Source organism: Nyctibius grandis, chromosome 3 (genome assembly GCF_013368605.1).
Source record: "Nyctibius grandis isolate bNycGra1 chromosome 3, bNycGra1.pri, whole genome shotgun sequence".
Taxonomy (NCBI): domain Eukaryota; kingdom Metazoa; phylum Chordata; class Aves; order Nyctibiiformes; family Nyctibiidae; genus Nyctibius; species Nyctibius grandis.
The window spans coordinates 9,616,608-9,643,809 of record NC_090660.1 but is presented as its reverse complement, the minus strand read 5'-3'; the positions used below and the strand labels follow the sequence as shown (position 1 = coordinate 9,643,809).

Sequence of the window (27,202 nt, the reverse complement as noted above, 5' to 3'; positions counted from 1 at the left end):
CATGTAGCCAGTTAGGAGAGCTGACTGCTGAGTACTAGAGAAGAGAGCACACTGCAAGAGTATAAAGTCACAAGGTAAATGGAAATAGCAGTGTTTTATAGCCCAGGTAGCCTCTTAAATGCACAGCATATATATATTCCAAAGCCGCTTTTGCTTGCTCCAGTACGCTTGTTCATTTGAAAGTTGCTGGCTGTTAGCATTAGCTGTGCCCCATGCCACAGGATTGACAGCAACAGCAGCAATACCTGGTAACTATCCATATCACCACCATCATCCTCCTCCTTCTGGTAGGAGAAAATAGATTTTGTAAAACACAAAACAACATGCATTTCTCTCAACAGAAACTCACAGAAATACCCCAAAACATGAATACAAACATTTCTGCCACAAACAAACTTGTAAAAAATGTTAAAATTACAACATTCAAATAACCAAAGTCTTATTGACAGGTAGAAACAGATTTTTTTTTCATTACAGACTATAGCATCTCATCCAAGATTTGAGTATTAATGAATATACTTATAAAAAAATTATCATAGGATACAGCGCCAGAAAAAGGACTGAGCAAGCATATCACCAATCTCCACGTTTTACAGGTTCATCTGTATTTAAGGCTATAATTACTCGTGGTTTTGAATGCAACCCTTCTGACAAAAGGCACCTCACCTCCCTGGGCATCCTGTTTCACTTGTTCTTTGCCATTGCTGTTAAAAGCATGCTTTATTTCCAATACGAATTTGTCCAGTATAAGTTGAAGCCATTTATACTTCTTACGAACTTTTATTCCTAAATGAAACAGCCCTTTCACATTCAGTGATGGCTACTTCTGATTCTGATCAAGTAACAGCTCAGTCCTTTTTGAAAAGATAAACAGTATCTTCACTATAAGACATTTCCTCTACTAATTATTTTTTTTTTTCCTGCTTTTCCCCTTCTCAACTTCCACCATCCTTGAAGGGAGGGAAATTAATGGAGCTAGCTACTGTTTATAACCTCTACACACAATGGTAAAAACAATTTCCATATTGCTGCTGTCTTGTATATATTCTTTATCAGTTATACACTGAGTTATAAGCAAAAAAAGCAGCAGATTTAGCACCGTAGGTTCACATTATACATATCAGCCTCAAACACATCTAAAACTGCAAAATTACATATCATGTATCAGTGTGCTAAGGTCCCTTACGGAACTACGTTGGGCTGGCTCTAGAACAGCAACACAAACTCCCAAAAATAAATCAATGCATGAAAAAGTAACTGTCTTACCTGGTAGCTGTCCAAGCCCCTTTGCAGTTTGGTTGATCTGGCAGTCACACCACCTATAGAGACTGAAAGAATTGCTTCTACCATGAGAGGCAATGTTCCCGAATGTTGTACCGGTTTCACTGTCACCTGAACTCTGCGAGAATGACCCTGAACAGGTAATCGAGAGAAAGAAAGAAAGACAGGGAGAGAGAAAAACAGAGAAACTAAGACTACAATTAATAATCAATTTAAGCACGAATAAGATGACAGGGAAAAGATATGTACCTGCCTAAGCTGGAAAATCCCCCCTGTGTTTACATCCTTTGCCTGATGGAGTTCAACTGCTGTATATTCTCCCATTTCATTCAATTCTTGTATGGAAATCCACATTTCTATTCTTCGAGTTACTTCATTCCACCTAAAAAGACATCCCCACAAAAACTAACTGTTGCCTCACCAAACTATATTTTGTGCACCACAAGTATTAGAAAGCCTTTGGAAAGCTGATGGAATACATGTGTAATTTATTTGTACCTGTCTCTCAGCGTCCTAGTTTTAGCATGAAGAGAATCAACTTCCCAAACAGAGCTGCCGTTGCCAGTACATCTGTGACCCCACACCTCAATAGCAAGAGCTCCTTCTGAAATGAACTCCAAAAACTCCTCTGTGACATTCACCACATAGTCCTGGCAATGAGAAAAACCACATCCAATCAAATGAAATAATTGTATCTCTAACTAGTTTGTAAGGACACGTCAAACAACTAACTACCTGCACGGTAAAACCATATAGTTTGAATCATAAAGCTCAACTCTGGTCAAGAAAGTTGTGAAACATCATCTCAGCATTTCCCGCTTCTGCATACTGCATTTCATGCTTCGAAAACTTTCATAAAAACGACATCACGGCTCCAATGATCTTTTTTAAGTTACTGTGCTTACCAAACAAGTATATAATGTCATTACATAGTTTCCCCCATGCATTACAGATGACATCTGAATTTAAAAGACCACTAATTAAAAGACTTTTTTCATTTTGCTGCATTGTGAAGAGGTGATGAAGTGAAATATTACGGCATTCCAAAGTATAGTCAAAACTCATTAGTTATATGACTTTATTCATTCCTTCTTCCCCCAGCAAAACAAGACTCAAATTCTTAATAGCTTATCTCAAACACACCATCCTCCCAGTAACGCTGTTTCATAATAAAAATAGTTACCTTGCAGTGAGAGAAGGTCACTGTAAAATGAGCATCTTTGCTCTGAGGTGAAGGCACATCTGGATCTACCACTGGTGCCGCTACTGTTGACTCGCATTGATCCCAAAATGTATATTGACAAAAGACAAAGTTGGAGAGATTAGGTGGCAGTCCAGTTGCTTCTTTTATTTTTACCTGAGGAGACAAAACAGATGTTCTCATAAAAATGATTGCTTCTTCTCCAATTGTAAATTGTTCAAAAACTAAATATTTAATCCAAAAGTACCAACAGCCAAGAAGAATTTTTAAAGGACACCTCCAATTTCTTTCTAGGGATGTCCCTATTTAGGAAATCTGTATTTTGCATACACAGAAACGCAGATACAAGGAAAGCAGTCACATGCATCTAACTAGCCCACTCATGTACACATTTTCTTTGAGGAAACTGAAAAGTTCAAGTGGAAAATGAAGCACTTTGTCACAGAAGAAATGAAATCCAGACACCACCCACAGATACATTAGATGATCAAACAAACCATAGGAGATGGTTACACGGAAAAACTGTTTCCCCTTCTGTGTCTGCCAAGGACAGTCCTTGTATCATCAGTATTTACAATGTAGACCTGCATACACTAGAAACTAATGTGAATTATTTCAGTCACTGGCAATCACAGCCAGTTAGACTGACCTACTCTGAACCGGAACAAGAGAAGTCTCTCTTTTTAGAAAATTTTAAGCAAGCAATAGCCTACACAGCTTAGTACTTTACATCAGATTGACTACATAGTTACAAAGGCCTGAAACTGTTAACTTCATCATGTGTTCTCACTTACCCTGCAGGAGAGTTTTTTTGCTCTATGAATAATTTCTCCATTGTTATCCATGACTTCCAGACTCCCACTCTCACTGGAGTTCTCAGATGAGTCATCTCCTTCTACTACACGTTCTGGGACAGACCCAGTGACTCGCATTACTTCAACATGCAACCGTCCTGCAACCTAAGGCAAGACAAATACTAAGAACCCGTGCATAAGGGACTTAAAGATATTAAGATGGTAACTATCTAACTCCAGGAGGTGTGCAGAAACAGAACTGAACAGCTCTCAACCACCAAATGAAAAGCAACAATGTCAAAAAAGAGGAGAAAGAAATAAAAAAAAAATTTATTTGTATGCAGAACTACTGACCTTTTTAATCCACACACAACAGGGAAGACATACAGTGTCATGACTGTACAACCGAACCTTAATATGCTGGGTTTTGCTCAGTTACCTACATTGACACTAGCAATTTTATTCTACTCCTTTAGTAGCTGGGCAACTGTAAACAATTAAACAGAAAACATACATAGCAATTTGCAAAACGCTTATTCATTGTGAAACAAGACACTATGCATCATTTGCTTGTTAAAAAAATCGGTGTATATGAAGTGTCCCAGCAAAAAGCCCTGTTCCCCCCGCAGGCAGGAGTGTGTAGGTGTGCCCAGGCATAGACACTGGGGCCCTCTTTGGCTTTACCTCCCCCTGCTGGCTGATGATGGGCACAGCATATTGCAGCTTCACATCATAGAAAAGGCACTCCAAGAACACATTGGCGACGCCAATTAAGTTGTGATTCTCTTGCGCTTCGTAGAAAGGATCACCCCTTTTGCCCATCAGCTTCCTTATCTGTTTTAAAGATCGTAAAAGTTATGTCAAAAACTGGAGGCGTGGGAACACAAAAATCGAATAACCACATAGTATAAGATCACGGCAATCACAAGCAAATAAGTTGCTACCAATCTTTCTGTTCCTTCCTGTTACACAAGCTGAAAGAGACTAGCAGCATATCACAAATCTGAAATGAAATCTTTGAGATGAGACATCACACAGCCCTTTATTTTCTATGGGATATAGTAATATGATGACCTACATTTTTTAGTGATGTCAAGACAAAGCAGATTTTACCATGAGCAAGCACAGTAGCCATTGATTTCAGTAAGTTTCACTTTACTTTTCTGCTCTGTTTACACTTTTTATTAGAGGACAAACCATCCCCAGGTTGAATAGCTGGTCTGGCTGCTGGGTACCACTACAAGGGCAAAAGGGAAGGTGCAGGATGACTCCCACTTAAGCCTAAAATTGTTCTTATGACTCCCATAGAGCTGAGATCACATTCTGCAGCATTTTCTACGCAAGTACCCCATACACAGCCACAAAGAATTCATGCAGATTCCTAGCACAATATGCACTCCTCAGTGGACTTGTTAGCTCCTTCTCTTCTCCTCCTACTTCATCTTCAACACATGCATTTGACCTATGTGTTTCTATGTAGCACATAGAACACATGCATTATGGACGACATGGGTCATGGCAAGGATGATCCTGACTCAGGCAGACATAATATATTCAAAGGATGTGCTATCAGTTCTTACTAAAGTCAGCAGCAAAATCATCGTTGTCTTCAACGGGCACAGATGAAGTGCTTGACTTCCCCTGTGTTATGATTTTAGAGATTCCCATTGTCCCGTCCAAGGCATGTAACAAAGGCACAACAGCTGTTCAAACATTTGAGAATGATTCTTGATACAAGTAATTTAGGTGCTTCCTATCAGCCACAAGACAGCAAGATATACTTCCTATGCACTTGCACCTGGATGCTTAAGAGGACGTCTTCAGGAACACCAAGTCTCATGTCTATCACTTGCCAGTAAACAAGCAAGCTTTTGACAAGTCTCAGGCTTATTCCTCAAGGCTAACCTACTCCTTAAAATTCTCAGGAAATGCCACTTAGTTTTGATGGAGATACTGATGTAGACTAAGTATCTTCAATTGATTTCTTCATTGCTTTAAGGTTGAGGGATATACAAATGAAATTACAGAATATTTCACATTTTAAGATCAACTTCTACCCCACTAATGTGTTCTGCACCTTGACCATATCGAAGCAGCATCCTTGCTAGCTTTGATACTGACCGCAACTGAATAATTTTATTTCTAATGCAGTTTACTGCTTCCACTCAGAGCTGGTGCCTGTGTGGCACCTATATTAGGCCAGGTAAACACATGCTCTTAGTGATATCATGAGTCACTACCTCAGCGCAATTATATATGAGAATACAAGTGAGGATAGGACATAGCAGTGTTTTATTCTGCATGGGCATTTTGAATATTCAGTACTATACATAGGCAGTAGTTTGGTTCCCCCCCCCCCCTTTTTTTTTTTGTTTGTTTGGGGTATTTTTTTTTTAAACCACAATACTGTACCCTTTCATGTATGAAGTCATTGCACTTTATCTGTACAACATATTAAAAGAGGTTAAAAAAACCCCTCATCTCTGATCCCTTTCAGAAAATATATACAATACCTCAGGAATTTTCTCCTTCCACTCTTGATAGAGGTCTCTCATGTCAATCAATTTATTCTCTAGTTTCTCAATAGTCCACACCTGAGTACCTTTTCCTTTTCTTCTCACTTGAATAGCAGGCTCGCTTACTATTGCACCCCTCTAAATCAAAGGAAAAAATAATCACTGCAGGAAAGGTGCATGTAAGTAGTTTAACTCTTCACTCAAATTGCATTCCTGAAAAGGAATAAAATACAGAACACACAGCTTCTCTCTGCATGCCAGCCATGCTATCTCTGTCTGCAAACATAGCATACCCTACACATCTGAGAATCCAGACCTCTTTGTCCTTCTCAGACAACTACCATTCACACAGGAACATTAACACTCTCAATCAAATCACTTATGACAAGCATATTATCCTAATTGCTATCATTATATTTACAGCAAGACTACAACTAGAAAACTGTTAAGACAAAAATATTGTAGGCTTCTGTAACAAAAACTGGTAATTTTTGCAAATGTAACTAAAATGCAGGCTTTGCAGCAATGGAACACAAAGGTCTGTTCACAAACAGCATGCGCATATGGTGATCACACACTTGAAAGAACAGCAAGAGCCACATTTAATGCTATATTCCCATTTTTACTTATAATTATTCACTTTCAATATATTGAAGTCTGGTAGCATCCATATTTTCCCTCTGCATAATCTAACAAAATAACATTTCATGGCCTCAAGTTACATGAGTGTTATATACATCTACATATTTTAGATTAGCCATAGAACTACATTTTCCAGCATTCTTTGACGTCATTACCTTTTTGTTGGCACTGAGGTTTTCAGCAGGAATTTGAAGTGTTACTTGGTAATCTGTTAGCTTACTCATTTCTTCTGCTAAGAAGTTTGCTTCTCTCACCAGCGTATTTGCCTTTACTATCTGCTCTCGAAGTTTAGCCAGGCTCTGTCGAAACAATTCATCCCTGTGGTGCAGTAGGTAACATGAAAAATACACAGAAACCTATTTCCATTATTGGAAAGCTGCAAATAGAGGTACTAACAAAGACTTTTCTGAAACAAGTTTAAAAATAAATGCTGTATAGCACTATGTCAGCAAACATGAAACAGTGTCAAGCTATTTTATTGAGGAAAAGCAGTAATCACATATTAAACAAACATACTATTGTTGAGGTAAGTCTAGCACAGTAATGCCCAAATAAAAGGGCACAGTACTACGGGAGCTGTTGCAGTGATGATTTGTTAAAAGCCCTAGGGACATTCCTAATTTTCAAGAAATGAAATAATAGCAGCTGTCTTTGTCTTTAATTTGGAGTCCTGTTCCACAGAAACTACCAGCCCCAACATGTGAGACTTCATCTAGATAAAACCCGCTTTTCCTCAGATCGTGATGTTGGAACATGCAATCACTGCAGGCCACAGCTTTACATCACAGCTAGGGCTCTGCAGTGCTACAGACCCCTAGGCCTCCCTCCATATACTTAAACCATGTCAAGTGTACGATTAAAAAAAACCAAACCAACACTTTAAGTCCTATATACGCCAAGTACCTTTTAAGTAATAGACGAACGTGTGCAGGTTAAAGCTTGTGCACTCCGTACAGCTAACAGCCTCTGGACAAATTCCAACAAGGTTTCTAAGGCCTGTCTGAGCAAATCTGTTCTAATGTAACACCTGGCAAACTTGCTATGACACATACTATACCTCCACCTGCAATACTAAGATACGCTCTCACCTGGGATTCTTGTCTTTTAAGTTGCCTTTTAAAAGTAGCACGACTATCCTCTGAGCAAATGCAAAGTCTGCCTTTCTTTGGAACCCCAACAGCACTTACTGCATCTCATCATCTTCATAAAACTCACGACCAAACTCCAGATATTTCAGTGACCACCACTCCCCTGTATGATTTTTCAGCTTTTCTATGCAAAGTCCTACTGAAATACAGTACATGTTGTGCGCATACACTTCTCATTTCTACAAAATACATTACACGGACAAGAGTAGGAGAAACAAGCAAACTCATGGGCCTTGCTGTGAACATGGCAAAGTTTGCCTATTTGCGTTCATTCAGATAAGCTTAGATCTTTTGTATGTCTTTATAGTACAAAGAACTGGTTACTATGCCTTTCAGTCCCCAACAGAACTCTTCTTGAGTGGCTATCTTTTTTCAAAATATCCCAAAGAACAGCCTGGGTAATACCAATTGCACTCTGCTGGTTCCCTGATACCATACCAAAGCGGTAAACTACCAGCAGCGTTAGAAGCAGCCCTGAGTTTTAGTGCCTTCAACATGCTAAAACATGCAGCTTCGTCTCTCTCCCCCATCCGGCCTAAGTTTGCAACAGTGGTGGGTTTTGTTGGATCTTAAATAGCTGCTACTATCAGCAGATTTTTAGTCCACTTCCTCCACACCTACTTGCAGTGTGATACAGAAAATTCCCTTCCCTCTCCCTCTCACTTCTGGTATCCAGGCCATCAGGATTAAAGGAGCAGTTCCAGACCATGGGAGTGACACGTCCCACAGACAGCTATAATTTTGGATTCACCCAGAAAATGAAGGTAGAGTCAAGAATTACTCACTAAGTAGTACTTAATACAGAGAGTGCATTACACCTGTAACCACTGTGAGCGAGCTGCCTAGCTTGAGAAAGAGAAGGCAGCTTTGATCTAAGTGCTGTAAAAGCCCTGGGATTCAGCTACAGCCAGTCTCTTCCTTGATCTGGGAAACCAGCATCTGGCAAGCTTTTTGGGAAGGCTCCCACACCAATCTTGTCTTCGCTAGATTCTTGAGAAAGGAAGGTTTAAGACTCTAAGGAGGACTTATGAGTAACTCAACCAATTTTTATGGGTGGTTCTCATTACAGTTGTGTTTTTCTGTACATAGCTGTGCCAACACCCTTCCAGAAACTTAAGCAAAAAAAAATATGTTTCACAGAATCATAGAATGTTAGGGATTGGAAGGGACCTCGAAAGATCATCTAGTCCAATCCCCCTGCCGGAGCAAGATTACCTAGATCATGTCACACAAGAACGTGTCCAGGCAGGTTTTGAATGTCTCCAGAGAAGGAGACTCCACAACCTCTCTGGGCAGCCTGTTCCAGTGTTCAGTTACCCTCAAAGTAAAGAAGTTTTTCCTCATATTTATGTGGAACCTCCTGTGTTCCAGCTTGCACCCATTGCCCCTTGCCCTGTCAAGGGATGTCACTGAGAAGAGCCTGGCTCCATCCTCATGACACTTGCCCTTTACATATTTATAAACATTAATGAGGTCACCCCTCAGTCTCCTCTTCTCCAAGCTAAAGAGACCCAGCTCCCTCAGCCTCTCCTCATAAGGGAGATGTTCCACTCCCTTAATCATCTTCGTGGCTCTGCGCTGGACTCTCTCTAGCAGTTCCCTGTCCTTCTTGAACTGAGGGGCCCAGAACTGGACACAATATTCCAGATGCGGCCTCACCAGGGCAGAGTAGAGGGGGAGGAGAACCTCTCTTGACCTGCTAACCACACCCCTTCTAATACACCCCAGGATGCCATTGGCCTTCTTGGCCACAAGGGCACACTGCTGGCTCATGGTCATCCTGCTGTCCACTAGGACCCCAGGTCCCTTTCCCCTACACTGGTCTCCAACAGGTCTGTCCCCAACTTGTACTCATACATGGGGTTGTTCTTGCCCAGATGCAGGACTCTATACTTGCCCTTGTTATATTTCATTAAATTTCTCCCCGCTCAACTCTCCAGATAGTATTTCGGGTAGGATTTCTTTATTCTTACTACAAAAAAACATATGACAATCTCCATCAGGATTAACTGAAGCAAACACCCACTGAACATGAAGTCTTGAAATAATCGTTTAAGCCAAACACTAGGGAAACTTACATCTGACACTCGCGAGGCGTCACGGCAAGTCTCTGGGATTCCTAATGCCAGATACAGAATACACTGAACTAAACCTCTGTTCCAGTACACCACCACCACCCCTCGCCCCGACAAATTAAATTTGTTTAAAGTGACAATGGGTTAACTTTATGCCAACAGGTTTTAAGGCCAGGTCAGGTATGACCTGTCCTTCCATAGTCAGCATAAAGCCAGAATAAACTCTGTGCAACGTGTTCTAGCTGTTCTGACAGATACAACCACGTGCCTACGTCTGACACCTATCAAATTCATTTTGCTGGCTGATCGGGTAGAGTTTCATTTGCAATGGCAACAGTGACAGCTAAAACCGCGCCAATCAAACCCCATGCAATCCAGACACTTGGCTCTTTCACACGCTCTTCACATCCTGTCTCTTCCCATTTTTTTTCCTGCATTTCTTGCCCTCTGGCCAGTGCGCTGGTAAACACCCTCTCAGCACCATGTTGCCATGCTTTTACAGCAGAAATCCATCAAAGATTTTTTTCTGATTTCTTATTTAAGAATACTCTTTTTTTTTTTTTTTCCCCCCTTTTTTCAGAAGCCCAAAACTCTTCTAGAACTATAAATAAAAAGTATACCTAAGAGAGACTTCCAGAGGACAGGAAACCGATAATTAGTTCTTCCATAAAACTGCTTATTCAATGGCAGTGCCACCAAAACATTATCAGACTCCTTACTGATCACTACAAAGAGCATTCCTTTTGCTCTTTTTTACAATGCAGCAAAGTATAGTCTTCAAGTAGTCCAACAGTTATATAGAGTAAAGCATTTACCCATGAAATCCAGAGGCAAAACACTTGTTCGAAGCACAACTCCTCCTAAGAAACATCTAACAACTACTGAGAAGACTGGCAGAACACGTAGCCTTGATATCACTCCAGATTCTCATTTTTTAGGTCATTATATGGTTATGGTGGTTGGTTAATTTTAAGTTGATCAGTTACAATTTTTTCTTCTCAACTCTCAGGGACAGGCAAGAAGGTTTTTTCTACTTCCTTTTCCCTTCTGTTCCATCTTTTTCGAGGTATTGCTTTCCTTGCCAGTAAGTCCAGCTCTCATCTCTGCTGCTGAAGTGGGTTATCATCAATGACGTGGACGAAGGGACTGAGTGTACACTCAGCAAGTTTGCTGATGACACAAAACTGGGAGGAGTGGCCGATACACCAGAAGGCTGTGCTGGCATTTAGCGAGACCTGGGCAGGCTGGAGAGCTGGGCAGAGAGGAACCTCATGAAGTTCAACAAAGGCAGGTATAGGGTCCTGCACCTAGGGAGGAATAACCCCATGCACCAGTACAGGCTGGGGGTTGACTTGCTGGGAAAGCAGCTCTGCAGAGAAGGGCCTGGGAGTCCTGGTGGACAAGCTCACCATGAGCCAGCAATGTGCCCTTGGGGCCAAGAAGGCCAATGGTATCCTGGGGTGCACTGGGAAGAGTGTGGCCAGCAGGTCGAGGGAGGTTATCCTCCCCCTCTACACTGCCCTAGTGAGGCCACATCTGGAGTACTGTGTCCAGTTCTGGGCCCCCCAGTTCAAGAAAGACAAGGAACTACTGGAGAGAGTCCAGTGGAGGGCTACAAAGATGATCAGAGGCCTGGAGCATCTCCCTTATGAGCAGAGGCTGAGGGAGCTGGGTCTGTTTAGCCTGAAGAAGAGACGATCGAGAGGGGATCTTATCAACACTTACAAATACCTTAGGGGCAGGTGTCAAGAGTGTGCTCTTCTCAGTGGTGCCCAGCGACAGGACAAGGGGCAACGGGCACAAACTGAAACACGGGAAGTTCCATCTCAATGATGGAAAAACTTCTTTACTTTGAGGGTGACAGAGCACTGGAACAGGCTGCCCAGGGAGGCTCTAGAGTCTCCTTCTCTGGAGATATTCAAAACCCGCCTGAACATGACCCTGTGCAACCTGCTCTAGGTGAACCTGCTTTGGCAGAGGGTTGGACTAGATGATCTCCAGAGGTCCCTTCCAACCCTAACCCTTCTGTGATTCTGTGATCAGTGATTTCTTGAAGGCCTTGCTGTGCTCAAAGCAGCTCTGAATAGCAATGATTCCAACTAGCGTGTTTCTTACTTTGCACTCCTTCTGCAGCCCTAAAAGAGCCTGCAAATCCCAACCACGACTCTGCAATGCTTTACATTCAGTTCCCAATGATTCTGTTTTTAGCTCTTACAGGAGCAAACAATTACTTTAATTAAAGTTGAAACACAGCATTACTTTTCCCTATACTTGCCATGGAAAACATTCTAGTCATTGCTGGTCAAAAGTTTGTTATTTGTTTAGGTTTTTTCCCCAGACCAAACTGGGCAGAAATTACAAAACAAAACCTTGTACAAAAATTAAATCAAGATCTGTTCTGTTCTATTTCTAACCCTCTGAATTTGAAAGCTGCAACACAATCTTGGCTATCTTTGTTTAGACTCCTCTTGTACATTAATTGGTTTGTTTTTTTTTTTTAATGTTGGAGAATAAAGCAAATATAATCAAAATAGGAAAGAGCATTCAAACTCAGTACATACATAAAAAAGGCTGAGTGAATAATGAAGCTTCTGTTTTAAAAGAAAATAGACTAAAAGAAACTTACATCATTGTCAATATGCAAACACACGCATGTTGCTTAAACACTGCTCACATCTTCCTAGTCTACTTTTTAAAGTCCCTCTGCAAATCTCATGACCATCTTTCACCAAGGCTGCATTCAGGTGCCAGGCTGTTCCTTTGGAAAGAGGCCTGTTCACCTCATGGCAAGACTTACTTCTTGAACAGCTCAAACACACTATTTGACTATTCTGCAGTTCTCAAATACACAGCAATTCTCTTCTAAAGCTGGGCTTACTTTTAGAAACACATACATACAACATTTAAGGACTCCTTTTTTTCCTGTATTTTTTATGGTTTTTAAGAGATTTCAAAATACCATGCTCTCCTTGTATACTCTCAACACACAATACTTCTTAGTCTTAGTTGACAAATTTACCTCTGCGGTACCCTTTCCTTTCTTTCCAGAACTAACTTAAACAATAATTGCTAAACCAAACATTTCAGAAGCACTTCCCAGTTTAAAAAAAAAAAAAAAAAGCTATAATGCTGATCAATAAAAGCCAAATTCCTATTTCATTTGTGTGTTAAATCAAACAGGAAGATCTTGTACACACGTTACACATCAGAACCTAGTGAAACCTAAATGAAATGCTAACACATATTGGTGGAGGCAGATCTTGTACTGCACGTGTACTCCACAAAAAAAAACCCCAACATTACCAGTTTCTGACAGATGGTTCAAGCCCCATCTTTCACCCTTTGTAGTTCTCATTAATTTCTTTGTTTTAACTCCAGTATTCTCACCTCTCTTCTGTCCAGAGATTTACTTTCTGCTGTGCAGTCTGAGCAGTGTAGGAGAGTCTGTCGCTGCCATGCTGATGCTGCCTTTCTGGAGAGAGCTGCTGCCGCAGCAGCTCCAACTCACGTTCATACATCAGCCGCTGCTCCTCGAGAGCACTCCGCTTCTCTTCCAAGTACTGTTTCTCCAAGATCTGGACCACATTTTGTACTGGGTCTAAACAGAAAAAGGAAAAAAAGAGGGGAAAAAAACCCCATAAATAAGAAAAGGCTATTTCAGCATTGCAGAACACTCATTATTTATCTGGTAATAGCAATCAACATATCCCATAGTCTTTGCAAACACAAGATGGCCACTGCCCCCTAAACAAAAGCCAAAATAATAAATATTGCATTAAATAAATAAATCCAAACAAGAAAAAAAATATGACATGCAAAGAGTCTAAAACAATGGTTAAGACCCTCACCTACTGCATACTTCAGTACTGTGAAGTTATATATTCCAGAATCCCAGTAGGAAAAGAAGAATAGATGGAAAAGGGAATAAATTAATAAGAAAACAAAGCAAAATACAAGGAAAGATGATGTTAACCAGAGAAGGAAACGACTTAAGGAAGTAAAAAGCAATTTACTTTCTCCATTTTGGCAGAGAATGAAACACACTGGAGAGCTGCAGATGAAAACTGAGATGAACAGCCTGACTAGTCACGCATTGCTTTGCGCCAATGCACTCTACAGCACTGAAGCACACGAAAGTACGCTCTGGAGGGGACTTCTGCATGTAGCTTTACAAACCACATTTCATCTCAGTTATCAACCATCTGGATACACTATCCTGAAACAACTGTTTGTGTCAATCAGCTATGGTCAAATCTAAATTGCATTCAAATTAAAGAAACATTACTCTGCCTGTTCCTGGGTTTAGGTCCAATGCCAGACTGTGCCTCTGAAAGAGCAATTCAATGGAATAAGCTCCTTCTATATACTACCAGTATGTATCTGCTTCATGTACGTACATCTGAAAGCTTAAATACAGCAAAAAAAGTAGTCTGCAAGAGGACTACTCTAGATGAATATCTGAATGACAGCACATCACCTAACAGGTTGCTGATTCTGTACATCAGAAGGACATGACAGGATTTTCAAATGCAAAAAACTTCAGCTTTAAAATAATTGTTTGTGATACCTCTTTATTTTGCAAATATAAAAAAAAAAAAAAGAGTTGGTGTGACTTTTAAGGATGCCAGTCTGTCACAAAGGAGGGAGAAAAATAAACCTAGATTTAATTACACTGTCTCACTTTGGAATTAGAGGCGTGCTTCTCAAAAAGAAAAAAAAACCCAAACATGTTAGTGTGATTTAGTTATGAACCATCTTGCCTTCACTACCAAAATCCAGTCTGGTAAGATTTTGCACAAGTGTTCCTGATACTACAATGCTATACATGAAAAAAAATCTGGGTTACTATAGCATGCAACAGAGGATTCACATGAAAGAGTCTGTAGGGTTTTCATCAGCAGTAGCGTATGTTGGTCAGCATAACATGCACATGCACTCTCCCAAAAAACACATCCCTTCTATCTTCACAAACAAATGTACCATTACTGTATTTAGCAATGTATAATTTCTTACTTAGTACTAAAGCTACTGAGATCAATTTTGCTAAAGATAAACCAGCTCACTGTCTGTGACTTTGACGTACATGGATATTTAGGCAAGCCACTTCATAAAACAAATCCTTGCTATTATAAATGCCAGAGGAGCAAACAGTATCTCCATGGTTCTGTTGTTACAGCGGGTTTGTATTTCCCTCTCAGCATCCTTTTTGGAAATATTAAGATTGATGTAAAGCAAATCTTTATTTTTAGCAGAAAACAAACACTACTGCAAGTTCCTACTGTCGCCCTAGCCTCATCCATGGAAGAAATCACTGGCTTCACACAAAGGCATCATAAAATACCACCACAATGGTAATTATAAAGCACAAAGTTAAAAATCATTCAGTATAAATAGCAACCAAATAGCAAAACAGTGATGCATAAAAGTGTCTTAAAATAACAGAAATATTACTTTTTAGTACATGACATTCTAGAAAGACAGCTAGCTATTTTTAGCTTTTAAATAGTGCAACAAAAACAACTGACTGAACCAAGTTCTAATAGTCTAGACTACAAACCAAGTTATTCATGTTGATCTGCATCATCATCCTTCTCCTCCCTTCTCCAGATAATACCAGAATTACCTTCACATGCATAGGTTTTACTACATAATCCCTAAAATAGTTTTAGTTATGCCTAAAAATGGTTGAGAAATCAGGTATTATGCAGAAGACAGAGAAGAGGCATGGAAGAAATTAAAGCCCTCTATTGTGTTTGCAAACACGGGAAATGAATCTAAGGCTGACTCATTAAGACAAGACTTTCCTGAACTGCTCAAAGACCAGCTCCGAGTTCAGGGAGCAGATTTCCTTAAGAAAAGTGATCTTTTCAGCCACCTAGATTTACAGGGCCACAATCACCACCACATCATATTATACCATGGAAAATATTTGGAACAAGATGCAAGAACCTAGTCTAAGAATTCCCAATTTCAACAACACCCACTACTGTTTGGGGAAAAGAAAGGTAGTTTATGCTTGTATTAGAATGCAAAAGGTGAACTTACACTTTTAGAAAAGTGTTCAATTTAACTTTTGAGTTTACACAGAAAACCCCAAGCTTTTCACAGTGAAAAAGAAAAATATGGTGTGAATTATAAACCATCTAGTTAGAAAAAACAGTAAAGTTTTTCACAATTCAAAAGAACTACAATAGTGTTTAAGTTAGATTTAAACATCATGTTCCACAATTTTGGATTTCTCATGCAAAGTCAAATAAATTAGGGAAAATTCTACCCAGCGCCTGCCAAACGCACAGCAAATTCCACACAGTGTTAGAAGTCCCAAGTCCCAATCCTTTACATAGTTATGTGACAAGAGTTCATTGGCCCTGAAAAGCACGTTCATATGCAGTTAATCCTCTGCAAAACGTTAGAATATTAACATTGCACCAGAAGAACGTACTTTCTCCATAGGATGAACAGCATTTATTACCTTGCTGCAACGTCACTTACTTCACATCTGGAATCTGTTAATCCAGTAACAACAATGCTGAATAAATTCCTTAAGATTTCATGTCAGTGCATTTTTCCAAGCAAGCTAGAAGGTTATGACACAGGCTGATTTGCTGAGTTTCATCAAAATCCCCAGCCTGAGCTGTAACAGTTTTGTTTGCTTAAATGAGAAGCTGCATAACCTAATCACATTGTTTACTTAACCACTGCATGGTATACAAGAATAAAGTAAACCTCTTTCGTGCTTTCTGTGTTAGACCAGCATCACAAATTAGCAGCACAAAGCTGATCTGACAGAATCCCACAAAGAAGTGAACATGCTGAAGGGAGGAAAGAATCTGGATGTTTTCTTTTCAGCTCTTTTCAAAGTTACACATTTTCCTCAGAGCTTCTCTGGAGCCAGATGCAATATGTGACACTGTTGTACTGGTTACATGCCATAAAACCAAATGTGTTTGCACCCTGGAGAAGCTAGGCTATTTAAAGAGGGTTACTGTGCTCAAATAGATCAAGGTGGGAAAAAAAAAAACCAAAAAAAAACAAAACAAAGGAAACCCAAAACCTCTTGCTTTGGTCTATATCAATACATACCTATAAAATAATTATCTAAACAAATTTTTAAAATACCCCTTAATTTCCCCCCCTAGGGCTTCTCCTGAGAACACGGATAATAGAATTAACTGTCTCCAGTTATTTAGTTATTTCTTCTTCCTGACCCATATTTATTTTTCATTTTAAGGAAGAATAAATTAACAGTATTAGAACAAAGCTGCTTTACTTCTTACCCAGCAAACTGGAAGCCTGTCAGAAAAACTGTATGTTACCTATACCCTTCAGAAGAACAGAACCTGGAAGCACTATCTAGCTTCAAATCAAATGACCAGCCTATGATCCTCACAGCCACTTGTTTGATCAGAGTTTTATTATCACTTACTACTCTTAGTTAAGCAACACCTGTGTGGGAGGGAGCAGAAGAGACAAGCAGCAGAATAATTAGGTTATGACATCTCCGAAACTGTGCGACATGAATGACTGTTAACATTTGCTGTGCACTAGGGAGGAAAGAGCTCTAATGAAACAGCAATGTCTGCACTGTTCTCGAGCCCAGACACAGAAAACAACTGACCAAGACAAAAACTGGCCTGAACCACAATCAAAAAAGCCTACTGAACTAAAATGTTAAGACACTTGAAATATTGTCAAGAATTATTTCCATCAGCTATATAACAACACATGAAAACAAAAAAAATGTGACCCTCCATTCAAAGAACACTGACTCATTGTAGACTGCTACAGTTTAGTCAGATCTCTGGTTAGTAACAAGCAGATCAAGCATCAATTAATGCTTTCAAATTTCTCCAGCAGTCTCATGCATGAGCCAATCGAGTTCAAAACCTTTGTCCCAGTTTTGGCACAGATACGGGATTCTTTGAGGCCTTAAGACAGGCAACAGAATCTTCATGAGGGATGACAACGCTGAAGACCACCAGGATGGCAGATTCATCTGAAATTCGTCTCCTGGTATGAGCGAACCATAATGAGAATATTTCTGTTATCAAACAGTAATTTCATATCAACTTAAATGACCTGCCCCTGTAACTCACTCACACAAGCAATGCCATTAAAATCAAACTGTAAAAAACCTGCAAACTATTGCTAGAGCATCAAGCATACGAAACCATCTTGCTGTATTTCATGGCAAAATAGAGAAAGTTAAAGAATAAGAGGAAATCAAGAAAAAAGTAAATACTGTATTTCAACAAGTAAACCACAGCAAACAATGGAAATACTGTGAAGATACAAAGAAAGGAGAACAGAAAGCAATGAAACACCATCTACTGTGTCTTCTTGGTCAGTGACCAAAAACCTAGGTATTTGCCTGTCAAATTTTGTGTATTAAGAACCCCGTACAAAGCATTCAGTAATTTATCAAGTTTTTCAGCATTTCTTCATACCATATTATATCATATGAACTATGACTTGCCTTCTGGAAACCATGAAAGCACCGTATCGTTTTATATATACCATACCATTATTTTATATATGCTATATTTTATTATGCTGTCCAAAACAAGGCATCACAACAGGTTTTAACAAAGATTAAATAAAATATTGAGAGCGATCAAGCATTAAAAACCACACTAGCTGACATTTGACTATTGGTTTATCATTTCAGTGTTTTTCTACTAAGGTTAAAATGGTGTCAGTAATATTTGATACAAAAGGAAGGATGAAATTAACCGAGCCATATCTGGAGCATCCTTTTGTCTGCAGTAATTCGCAAAAACAAGAGGTTAGTAGGACTTAGACAATGATTTGACAGGCATATGATTACAATTCAGCTGCACTATAAAGGACAGCACACTTAAAGACAAAATTGTGTGTCAGGGCACAAACCAACTACTAATTTGTGTGTGTCTCTATTTATTACCTAGGTGCATATATTTTATATATATGCCTAACATTGTTTCTGTAAAATATCTTTTTCTGAAACTGCTCCAAAGGCCCCCGGAGCAAGTATACCACTTGTTTCACCCAGAAATTAAGTTCCACACTGAATTCGTTAGACAATCCAAAAGAACATTTTTATCTGGCAGTTGCCTTACCATTACTATTCAGTGTCTTCATAATAACTTCCATCTGTGCAAACTCGTAGTTGTAGTCTGGTTCTGAAGAAGCTTCACTAGCCGCATCCAGATCATGCTCTCCTAAAGTTTCTTTTTCAAGGTCTTTCAGCCAATCTCGTCGTTTCCTCTTTGGTAAATTGATTCTGTGTAAAAATTGAACTTCAGTTTCTAAAAAGTTTATGCAGAACAGTGGAAGAAAAAAGATAGGCTGAATGTAAAGAGCCTGGAATGTAAATAACAACTATTACCTAAAAAAGTGGTTGTTTCCCCATAATATTCTATCTCCATGCCATAACTGAGTGACAGAACATACCAATGTACCATTTACACAGGATCTGAAAGAAGAAAATAAAACTTCAGTGAAATCCTAAAAATAAAAGGTCGAAAAGTAACTACAAGATCTACAGACAGTGATTTGTATCACATGATGCACAAATATGCTAGATTCTCATTAAACAATCAATGGGAAAGTTACTGGTCTGTTTTCTACTGTCAGAATTAAACACAAAGCATCTTTCCGCTCTACCTTTGGCTGGTACAACTCTTCAGTAAACACACAGACAAGATTGCTTTTAGTTGCATGGTTTTCTTTACATGCCTGTTTCTCCAACTAGGTCACTGCCTGCTTCTTATAAAGAGTCTGTAAACTTGATTGCATGTAAATCCTACTGATAAAGCTCTCCAAGATATAAGTTAGTCAACACACAGTTGTAAAACATACTGTTAACATACTCAGCACTCGAGCATAAGAAAAGACCCTTAGATCCAAGTTTCATTCTTTCAACAAATGGAGTCTCTATCACTAACAAGGGTCTATTTTTGTGAACATCTGGTATATTTCTATATTTGCATTTAGGTTTTTTGTATTAACGTTTCAATCACAAAATGGGAAAAATGGAGCTGTTGAACTTTTGCATATGCGAGTCAAAGCAGAACATTTTATTTGAAAGGGAAAAAAAACCAAGTAAAATCACAGAATCAAGAATGTTAGGGATTGGAAGGGACCTCGAAAGATCATCTAGTCCAATCCCCCTGCCGAAGCAGGATTGCCTAGACCATATCACACAGGAACGCGTCCAGGCGGGTTTTGAATGTCTCCAGAGAAGGAGACTCCACAACCTCTCTGGGCAGCCTGTTCCAGTGTTCGGTCACCCTCACCGTAAAGAAGTTTTTGCGGAACCTCCTGTGTTCCAGCTTACACCCATTGCCCCTTGTCCTGTCAAGGGATGTCACTGAGAAGAGCCTGTCTCCATCCTCATGACACCTGCCCTTTACATATTTATAAACATTAATGAGGTCACCCCTCAGTCTCCTCTTCTCCAAGCTAAAGAGACCCAGCTCCCTCAGCCTCTCCTCATAAGGGAGATGTTCCACTCCCTTAATCATCTTCGTGGCTCTGCGCTGGACTCTCTCTAGCAGTTCCCTGTCCTTCTTGAACTGAGGGGCCCAGAACTGGACACAATATTCCAGATGCGGCCTCACCAGGGCAGAGTAGAGGGGGAGGAGAACCTTTCTTGACCTGCTAACCACACCCCTTCTAATACACCCCAGGATGCCATTGGCCTTCTTGGCCACAAGGGCCCATTGCTGGCTCATGGTCATCCTGCTGTCCACTAGGACCCCCAGGTCCCTTTCCCCTACGCTGCTCTCCAACAGGTCTGTCCCCAACTTGTACTCATACATGGGGTTGTTCTTGCCCAGATGCAGGACTCTACACTTGCCCTTGTTATATTTCATTAAATATCTCCCCACCCAACTCTCCAGCCTGTCTAGGTCTCTCTGAATGGCTGCGCAGCCTTCCGGTAACTAAATTTCTGTTGACACTAGTATCTGAGAACAGCTACTTAAGCATTGCAGATCAGGCAGAAGTAAAACAAAATACATTTTTTCCATTGACATGTGCCTTTGTTCTTGCCAGTCAAAATGAACCATTTTCACTACAGTAACTCTATCACCACAGGTCTGAATCCCATCTGTTTGAAATTTTGTACTGTAAGCAGCAGAAGATAAATGCGAACACTAAGAGGTATTTTACTGAAGGTATAACGGAAGAGATTGGATTTTTTAAAAGGTGTCTCAAACTTTTGTTTCTCATTCTAATACTAATCTATATGTTATTTAGATAGTCAGATTTCAGTCAAGCAGCATGACTATTAACTAGGACAAAGGTACTGCTTATCACGTGCCATTGGAGATGACGTGACAAAGACATTTACAATTCTACCCAAGAAGCCAGTGCCCCTAAAATGAAAAATAATTAAAATACAAAGTAGAAACAAAAGGAGAAACATGACTTCACACTGCATATTTACTAAACACAGCAGTAATTAAAGATTTAGAAAATAACTTAAAGATCTCCAGATCTTTAAAACACCTCTTTCTCACAAAATAGCTTTGCAACAGGAACTACTCATGAGGCACAACTTATCCTCCCCCATCAAGACACAGCCTACTGTCCCATCACGTGGGTCGGGAGAGCCAGCAGCGTCTCAGTAATCCTGTTACCACCAAAGATACAGACAGGTAATGGTCCCTCATTCCTACTGAATACCTTCTTGTGACGGTTTATTCTGAGCCAAATCTATGATAGCCTGTTACGCTGCAGAGTGGGTGGTGGGTGGGTGTGTATGTACACATGCAGGGAAATCTCAGCTTTATCACTGAATTTCACTTCTAAGTATCTGTTAAGTCACCTATATTGAAGTTACTCAATAATCAGAATGTAAGATACTTCTCACTATGTAAAATAAAAACACGTGCAAGTTATCTTCTGGTAAAGGAAAGTAAACGCTTCACTGGAAGGTGCTGCTGATCTTCCTTACCTTGCGTTTTCTTTTGGTGTGAGTGTAACTTCTCCATCTAAAGCAATATCAATCTCACAGTGTTCTGGTTGGATTCCTATACCAAAGAGCTGTATATCCTGAGAGGTATCTGCACCAACTCTTGTATGATCCTAGAAAATAAGCTGTTACTAAGAGACAAGCAAACTATCACTGTTTATATAACTAAGAAAATATTAGCTAAAGCACTGAGACCGCACAGTTTAAGTGCTCTCCTTTGCTAAGCACTTCTATAGAGCAGAAATGGTGCCACAGCAGATTTGAAGACTGTTAAGGTCACACACAAACTGTTCTTCTGCTCTGCACTTTGTCTTCATACAGTTTTACATAAAGCAAAATAAAGCAGTTGACACACAAATTCTGATTTAAAAATATTCTCAGACTATGCTTGCATACAAGCAATAAATGCAAATAGTGAAGAAAACCAGCCATGTCATATAGGCATGTATAACAGAGGACAACATGGATAGTAAAACAAGGTGCACAGAATTGGCTGCTTTTCAGAAAACAGCTATATAGCAACTCAACTAAACATACTAATCTCTACATAATTTCAAGTCATATTGTAAATTCTGCTGAAATACTTTGCTGTTGTTAGAGAAGCTGTGCTTTATTTGCTACTGTTCAAACACAAAACCCTATCTCAGCCACTAAAGCAGAAAACTAACTATAAAACTAAACAGGATAGTTTTTCATATCTTATTGATGAGGAGCTCACATTTCCTTACAAACTTACTAGGTTTGTATCTGACACTATTTCACTCTGACATGAGGCTATGCTAAGCAGAACGGTATGAAAGCTAGTGGAACCAGGAGAATACATTTCTGTAAATTTTTAACAGTGCTTTTTTATTCCTCTATATCTTAAGCTATTCTGTCATTGAAGACAATGTTTACTCCTACTGATTACTACTAAACATCATCTCTTTGTGATTAATTCATGGAATATTTAAAGCAATCCTCAGTTCACTAACAAAAAGAAGCATCTAACATGAGGCTCTCACTTCAAGTTCAGCCCAAAAGGCAATTCTATTCACATCCTGTCTAGAAGCTAGGAGAAGCTAGAATTTATCTCAACACTGGCACACACTGAGCACTTCTCCCACTGTCGGCAACCAGAAGGTCAATTAGGAAAACAGTGAAGCTGAACTGCAAAGGTAGAACAAAAGCCTAAACAGCAGGAGGAGGCCTATCCTATTTTGCTGCAACTAGTCTTAAAAATCTAAATACGCTCTGAGTAACAAATTAAGCCAGAATTTCAAACAATAAACAAGTGTCCTTTCATTCTGTGCAAGCATCCTGTTCACATTCTTACCTTTAAATAGTAAACCAAAAGCTCATTGAGTGCAGGGTCTGCATTCAGGTTCACCAGGTAACACTTGTCATCCCCAACCTTGATACCTGAAGACTCAAGGGAAATTCCCATGCTCTCTAGCTGTCTTTGCCTCTCCTGCAAGCAGAAAAATAGGTTAATCTCGCCTGCTGCAACATGTAGAGACAAGTACAGCAAGTAAATGAAAGCAGAGCAACTAAAGCTGAAGATGCACATGCTGAACGTGCCTTCTGTATATCACTACCACAAACAGAACTTAAGACATTGGTCAAGTATCGTATGTTTAATAGAATTTATTTTTACACACCAACAACAGAAAGTTAGATCTAATCCTCAAACACCTGCTTCCCCAAAGTGGAACTTACTTGCCTAAGCAGCCCTATTGATTTTATTAGGGCTACTAGTAAGTAACATGATGTGGCTTTGAACCTCTGTGTTAGTTAAAAACTAGTTGCAGCTGCAATTACTTCAAAGATAATCATAGTCACAGATAATTTAGAAAACAGCATGCCACAGTTTAGGTTTATTCTTTTGCAGTATTATTATTAATTCAGCTAAAGCATCTTCTCAGTCATACATGTCTTTTGCTTTGCTGCAGTTTGGGGGTTGGAGTTTTTTATTTGGCTGGTTGGGTTTGGTTTTTCCCTGCCTTTTTTTTTTTGTTTTGTTTTGTTTTTTTTTGTTTGTTTTATTTAATTTCAACAGTGGTTGCACCAAAGCATGCTTCTGGAACATTAGGATTAGAAAGTGAAACCAACAATACTCATTCTCCAAGCTATAGATGGTAGAAATGATGGAAAAATACACTGGAATACAGAAGTCTTATTTTAAGTACAAGAATAAACAAACATTAGTGAATACATGTACACATTTTCCTTCTCTGGTTAAGAAGTCGCTAAAAGCAAAAGGAACAAATACCACCCAAATTTCTGATCCTTTTTGTAATTCTTCATTTTCTCACTCACTTCAAGGGAAACATGTCCAAGATCCCACTGTGGTCTTATAAATACATGAGCTGCCCAAACATATTTTGATGTTTTATTTTAAAATCAGATATAAGCTTTTATCAATGATATCATGACACAGCTACATTTTTTCTAATGAAATCCAGATTTAAAAAACAAAACAAAACAAACAAAAAAAAAAACCAACAAAAACTAAATTCCCCAGAAATTAGGGGAAAATACAAAAATCCAGAGGAATTTTAAATAGCTGGTGGGGACGACAGCACAGTCCACTAAAGCTCATGAAATTCAGCTGCCTTGCACTATATAAGTATCTGGCCTTTCCTCCTCAAAATTTCTGAAATACCTGTGCAATTTCTTCTGTTTTCCTTAGCTTTTCTTCCCAGGTGACTGTTAGCTCTTTTATTAGTTTTTCAGATTCTTCCAATTTTTCCTTCAGTTCTGGCGCCTTCATGGCCTAAAAGATAGAAATTAGCAAAAACCTTCAGCTACTCTTCGCACTGCAACATCTGCTTGCACAAGGAAACTGAACACGGAAACACAATACAAAATGCAACAAGCATAGATTTCAACTATATCCCTAGGTTTTTCATGGCAGAAGATGAAGAAACAGGTCACTTGCAAAGGAAGAGGACAGAATCAACCTATAAGGAGTCCAGATCTGAGACAGCTGAAGATCAACATAGCTCCAGAGGCTAATGGAACCAAGAAAATCTCTGGTCCTGGCCACTCAAGCTTCAGTGTCTGTATAAAAATATCTGAATATTTAAAAACTTCAAGTCTTAGCTGTCTGAAGTTCAACTGCGAAGTCTTTCTTCCAACTGTAGTTTCAAATCCAAATTCCTCTCAATATTCAGCCTTCCATTCCATCTTGGTTTCGTAAGTGTTCCTAGAGTTGCATTAAAGCTTTCAGACTGACCCTGCTGATTACCTTTGAAGGAAGGCATGCTCTGGAGCTAACACAGGCTTCTCATTTCACAACAGGAAACAAAAGCAAAGGGCTTGAATATGTCCAGTGCCAACCAACAATTCAACAGGCTGGCCTATAACTCTATATAACTGTTTTTAACAGAAGGTATAAAAGAAAAAACTTTTTTAAAAAAAATTAATAAGTCTTAGACCCCTTCCTACTGATTGTGTCCAGCCACAGTCCACCAATGTAATTAAGAACATGCTACAATAATATTTTCTGATTTAAAATATGGGATTAAAACAGATTTTTATTCATGAAAAAACTGAATAGCTCCTTCTTAAAGGAGATTTTCCTGTTTCAGCCTGTAAGGAACTGTTCATACAAAGAACACTATTCCTTAAATGAACATGACATTTAAACACCACACAAATTTACCTTCAGACACACTTCTGTTTTCCATCAGTGTTTTGTGTCTTGCCTGAAAAGATCAAAAATATTTTCCTACAGCGCAGTGCCTAATTTCTCCAGATATCACCAAGTAAACTATCCTACCCTGATACTTTACTCTCCAATTACAAGTATAAATCTAAGATAAGGAGCAATCTCAGTGTTAACTGTTAAGGCAGTAAAGCAAATTGCTGATGGTTTCGGTGTTGCAGCTTTGACAATTTTTTAATAGATTTTCACGGACGTCAAGGAGAGAAATATCCCACATATTTTGTGATTTAATACCGGATTTGCGGCTTTTCACACTTCTATTTACTGTCATAAAATTATATAGTCCACCAATGCAAAAAAATTTCTGCTAACAAGTCTACAGAATGAAGTTGTACTCTAGCTCTCATCTGTGCTGCATCAATTATTGCGTGACATGAAATTGTTCAAGAACAGTTTATTCTGACTAGGGTCACCATCAGTACAATGTTGTCCTCATTCAAACGGTATTAAAAATAAGCAAACATTATGTTGGATTTATTTCAGGAAACAAGGTTAATTATTTAAAAAAAAAGTGCAAGACTCCTCATTTCATAAGACTTAAAAAGAAAGCTAGTCTTCCAGACAGTTTGATGTTTCCTTGGAAAATTCGGTTCACATTGTACTGTGAATAATGTTACCTCAGCTTGCGAGAGCTGTTCTTTCAGTTTCTCAACTTCTTCACGTAATTCTCTGATGACCCTAGCATTTGGATCTTCATTCACCACAGCATGATTAACTATCCTTTTGGCTCTGTCTGCATATCTGAGAGTAGAGAGTGTTTCTTCATAGTTGTCTGCTGCTGGACTAATTGTGGCTATCATGGCAGTTTGGCTGTTTCCTCCCAAGTTGTCCTGTAGAGTGCATCCACAGAAAGTTTGAGGGTTAAAAATAGTTCTGAGGCTACACAATATCTTTACAAAGATACTTAAAATACAAAGCTTACTATTTAGACACTGAAAGGTACTCTGGATGTAAACTAACCAATATGATTCATAAACTTTTCCAGCCACCTGCACTTGCTTTGATTCCACTCTAACTGAAAATAGCCAAATAGGACTTTACGTAGAATTAACACAAGTTACACTTAGCTGTCCATATTACTTGGAACAACTTATAGCTGTGAGAGCTCCTTAGCTCATTTCTTTAAAAAATAGATGGGAAGTCCATGTACACAGAGGTATGCTACAGTGATCCTACAAACTATTAAGTTGGTATCTTGCGAACAGGGTGAACGGAAAATATTAATTACCTTGAGAAGCCAAGTGAGCACAGAGTCTCTGTAAGGCACAAACTTGTTTTTCCCCTTCCCTGCTGCTTGGTCAGCAAGTGATGATATAACCAAGCCCAGCGTTGAAAGTGATCTACAAATGCAACACAGTAGAACAGCTTTAACACGTATTCCAAATGTAGATTTAATAACACATAGAAAAGGGGATTTGCTTAAGAGTTTAATTTGTGCTCTGTAGAACTTCACATCCAATTTTTAAAATATCATAGAATAATTTAAGTTGGAAATGACCACAGCAGATCAGCTAGCCCGTTGCCCTGCTCCAAACAGGGCAATGCATTTATTAAAGCTACACGTTTGGAAGAAAAAAATGGATATCTGCAGTGTTTCTTCTCATCTGGTTCTAAGACCAAGTTCCAGGAAGATTGAGACAAAGCTAAAATACTTGGGTATTTAAAATAGTTTGAAAAGCGTAAAGCAGACTGCTTCAGTACATGGAGAATCACTGCCTTTGATTAGATATCTACCTTTTCTCAGAGACTAAAAATCTTTCTATCTTGGATGCTGCCTCATGACACTGTTACAAGTCAGCGCTGGCAGCACAGCAAGAATCCCCTGTCTCTGGGAACAATGTTCTAAGAGCACTGGCTCAACAACAGACTATAACTGA

General features: G+C 39.2%; 1 protein-coding gene across 2 annotated transcripts in view; it reads right to left on the bottom strand.

Annotated features, from left to right (window-relative positions):
• Positions 1–27,202, bottom strand: part of KIF13A (kinesin family member 13A) — a 118,961-nt gene that overhangs the window by 20,972 nt on the left and 70,787 nt on the right. Inside the window, exons 10-27 of one of the 2 annotated variants that reach the window (XM_068395780.1) lie at positions 26,554–26,665; positions 25,943–26,155; positions 24,261–24,371; positions 22,932–23,066; positions 21,599–21,729; positions 19,025–19,111; positions 18,756–18,919; positions 17,545–17,667; positions 13,045–13,255; positions 6,590–6,752; positions 5,790–5,930; positions 3,961–4,110; positions 3,277–3,441; positions 2,465–2,638; positions 1,780–1,931; positions 1,531–1,663; positions 1,267–1,413; positions 246–284 (exon numbers count right to left, since the gene is read on the bottom strand). In XM_068395780.1, coding sequence (XP_068251881.1) covers positions 246–284; positions 1,267–1,413; positions 1,531–1,663; positions 1,780–1,931; positions 2,465–2,638; positions 3,277–3,441; positions 3,961–4,110; positions 5,790–5,930; positions 6,590–6,752; positions 13,045–13,255; positions 17,545–17,667; positions 18,756–18,919; positions 19,025–19,111; positions 21,599–21,729; positions 22,932–23,066; positions 24,261–24,371; positions 25,943–26,155; positions 26,554–26,665 — 2,551 coding nt within the window. The remainder of the gene's footprint in view (positions 1–245; positions 285–1,266; positions 1,414–1,530; positions 1,664–1,779; positions 1,932–2,464; positions 2,639–3,276; positions 3,442–3,960; positions 4,111–5,789; positions 5,931–6,589; positions 6,753–13,044; positions 13,256–17,544; positions 17,668–18,755; positions 18,920–19,024; positions 19,112–21,598; positions 21,730–22,931; positions 23,067–24,260; positions 24,372–25,942; positions 26,156–26,553; positions 26,666–27,202) is intronic. The other variant, XM_068395781.1, reaches the window with a different exon arrangement.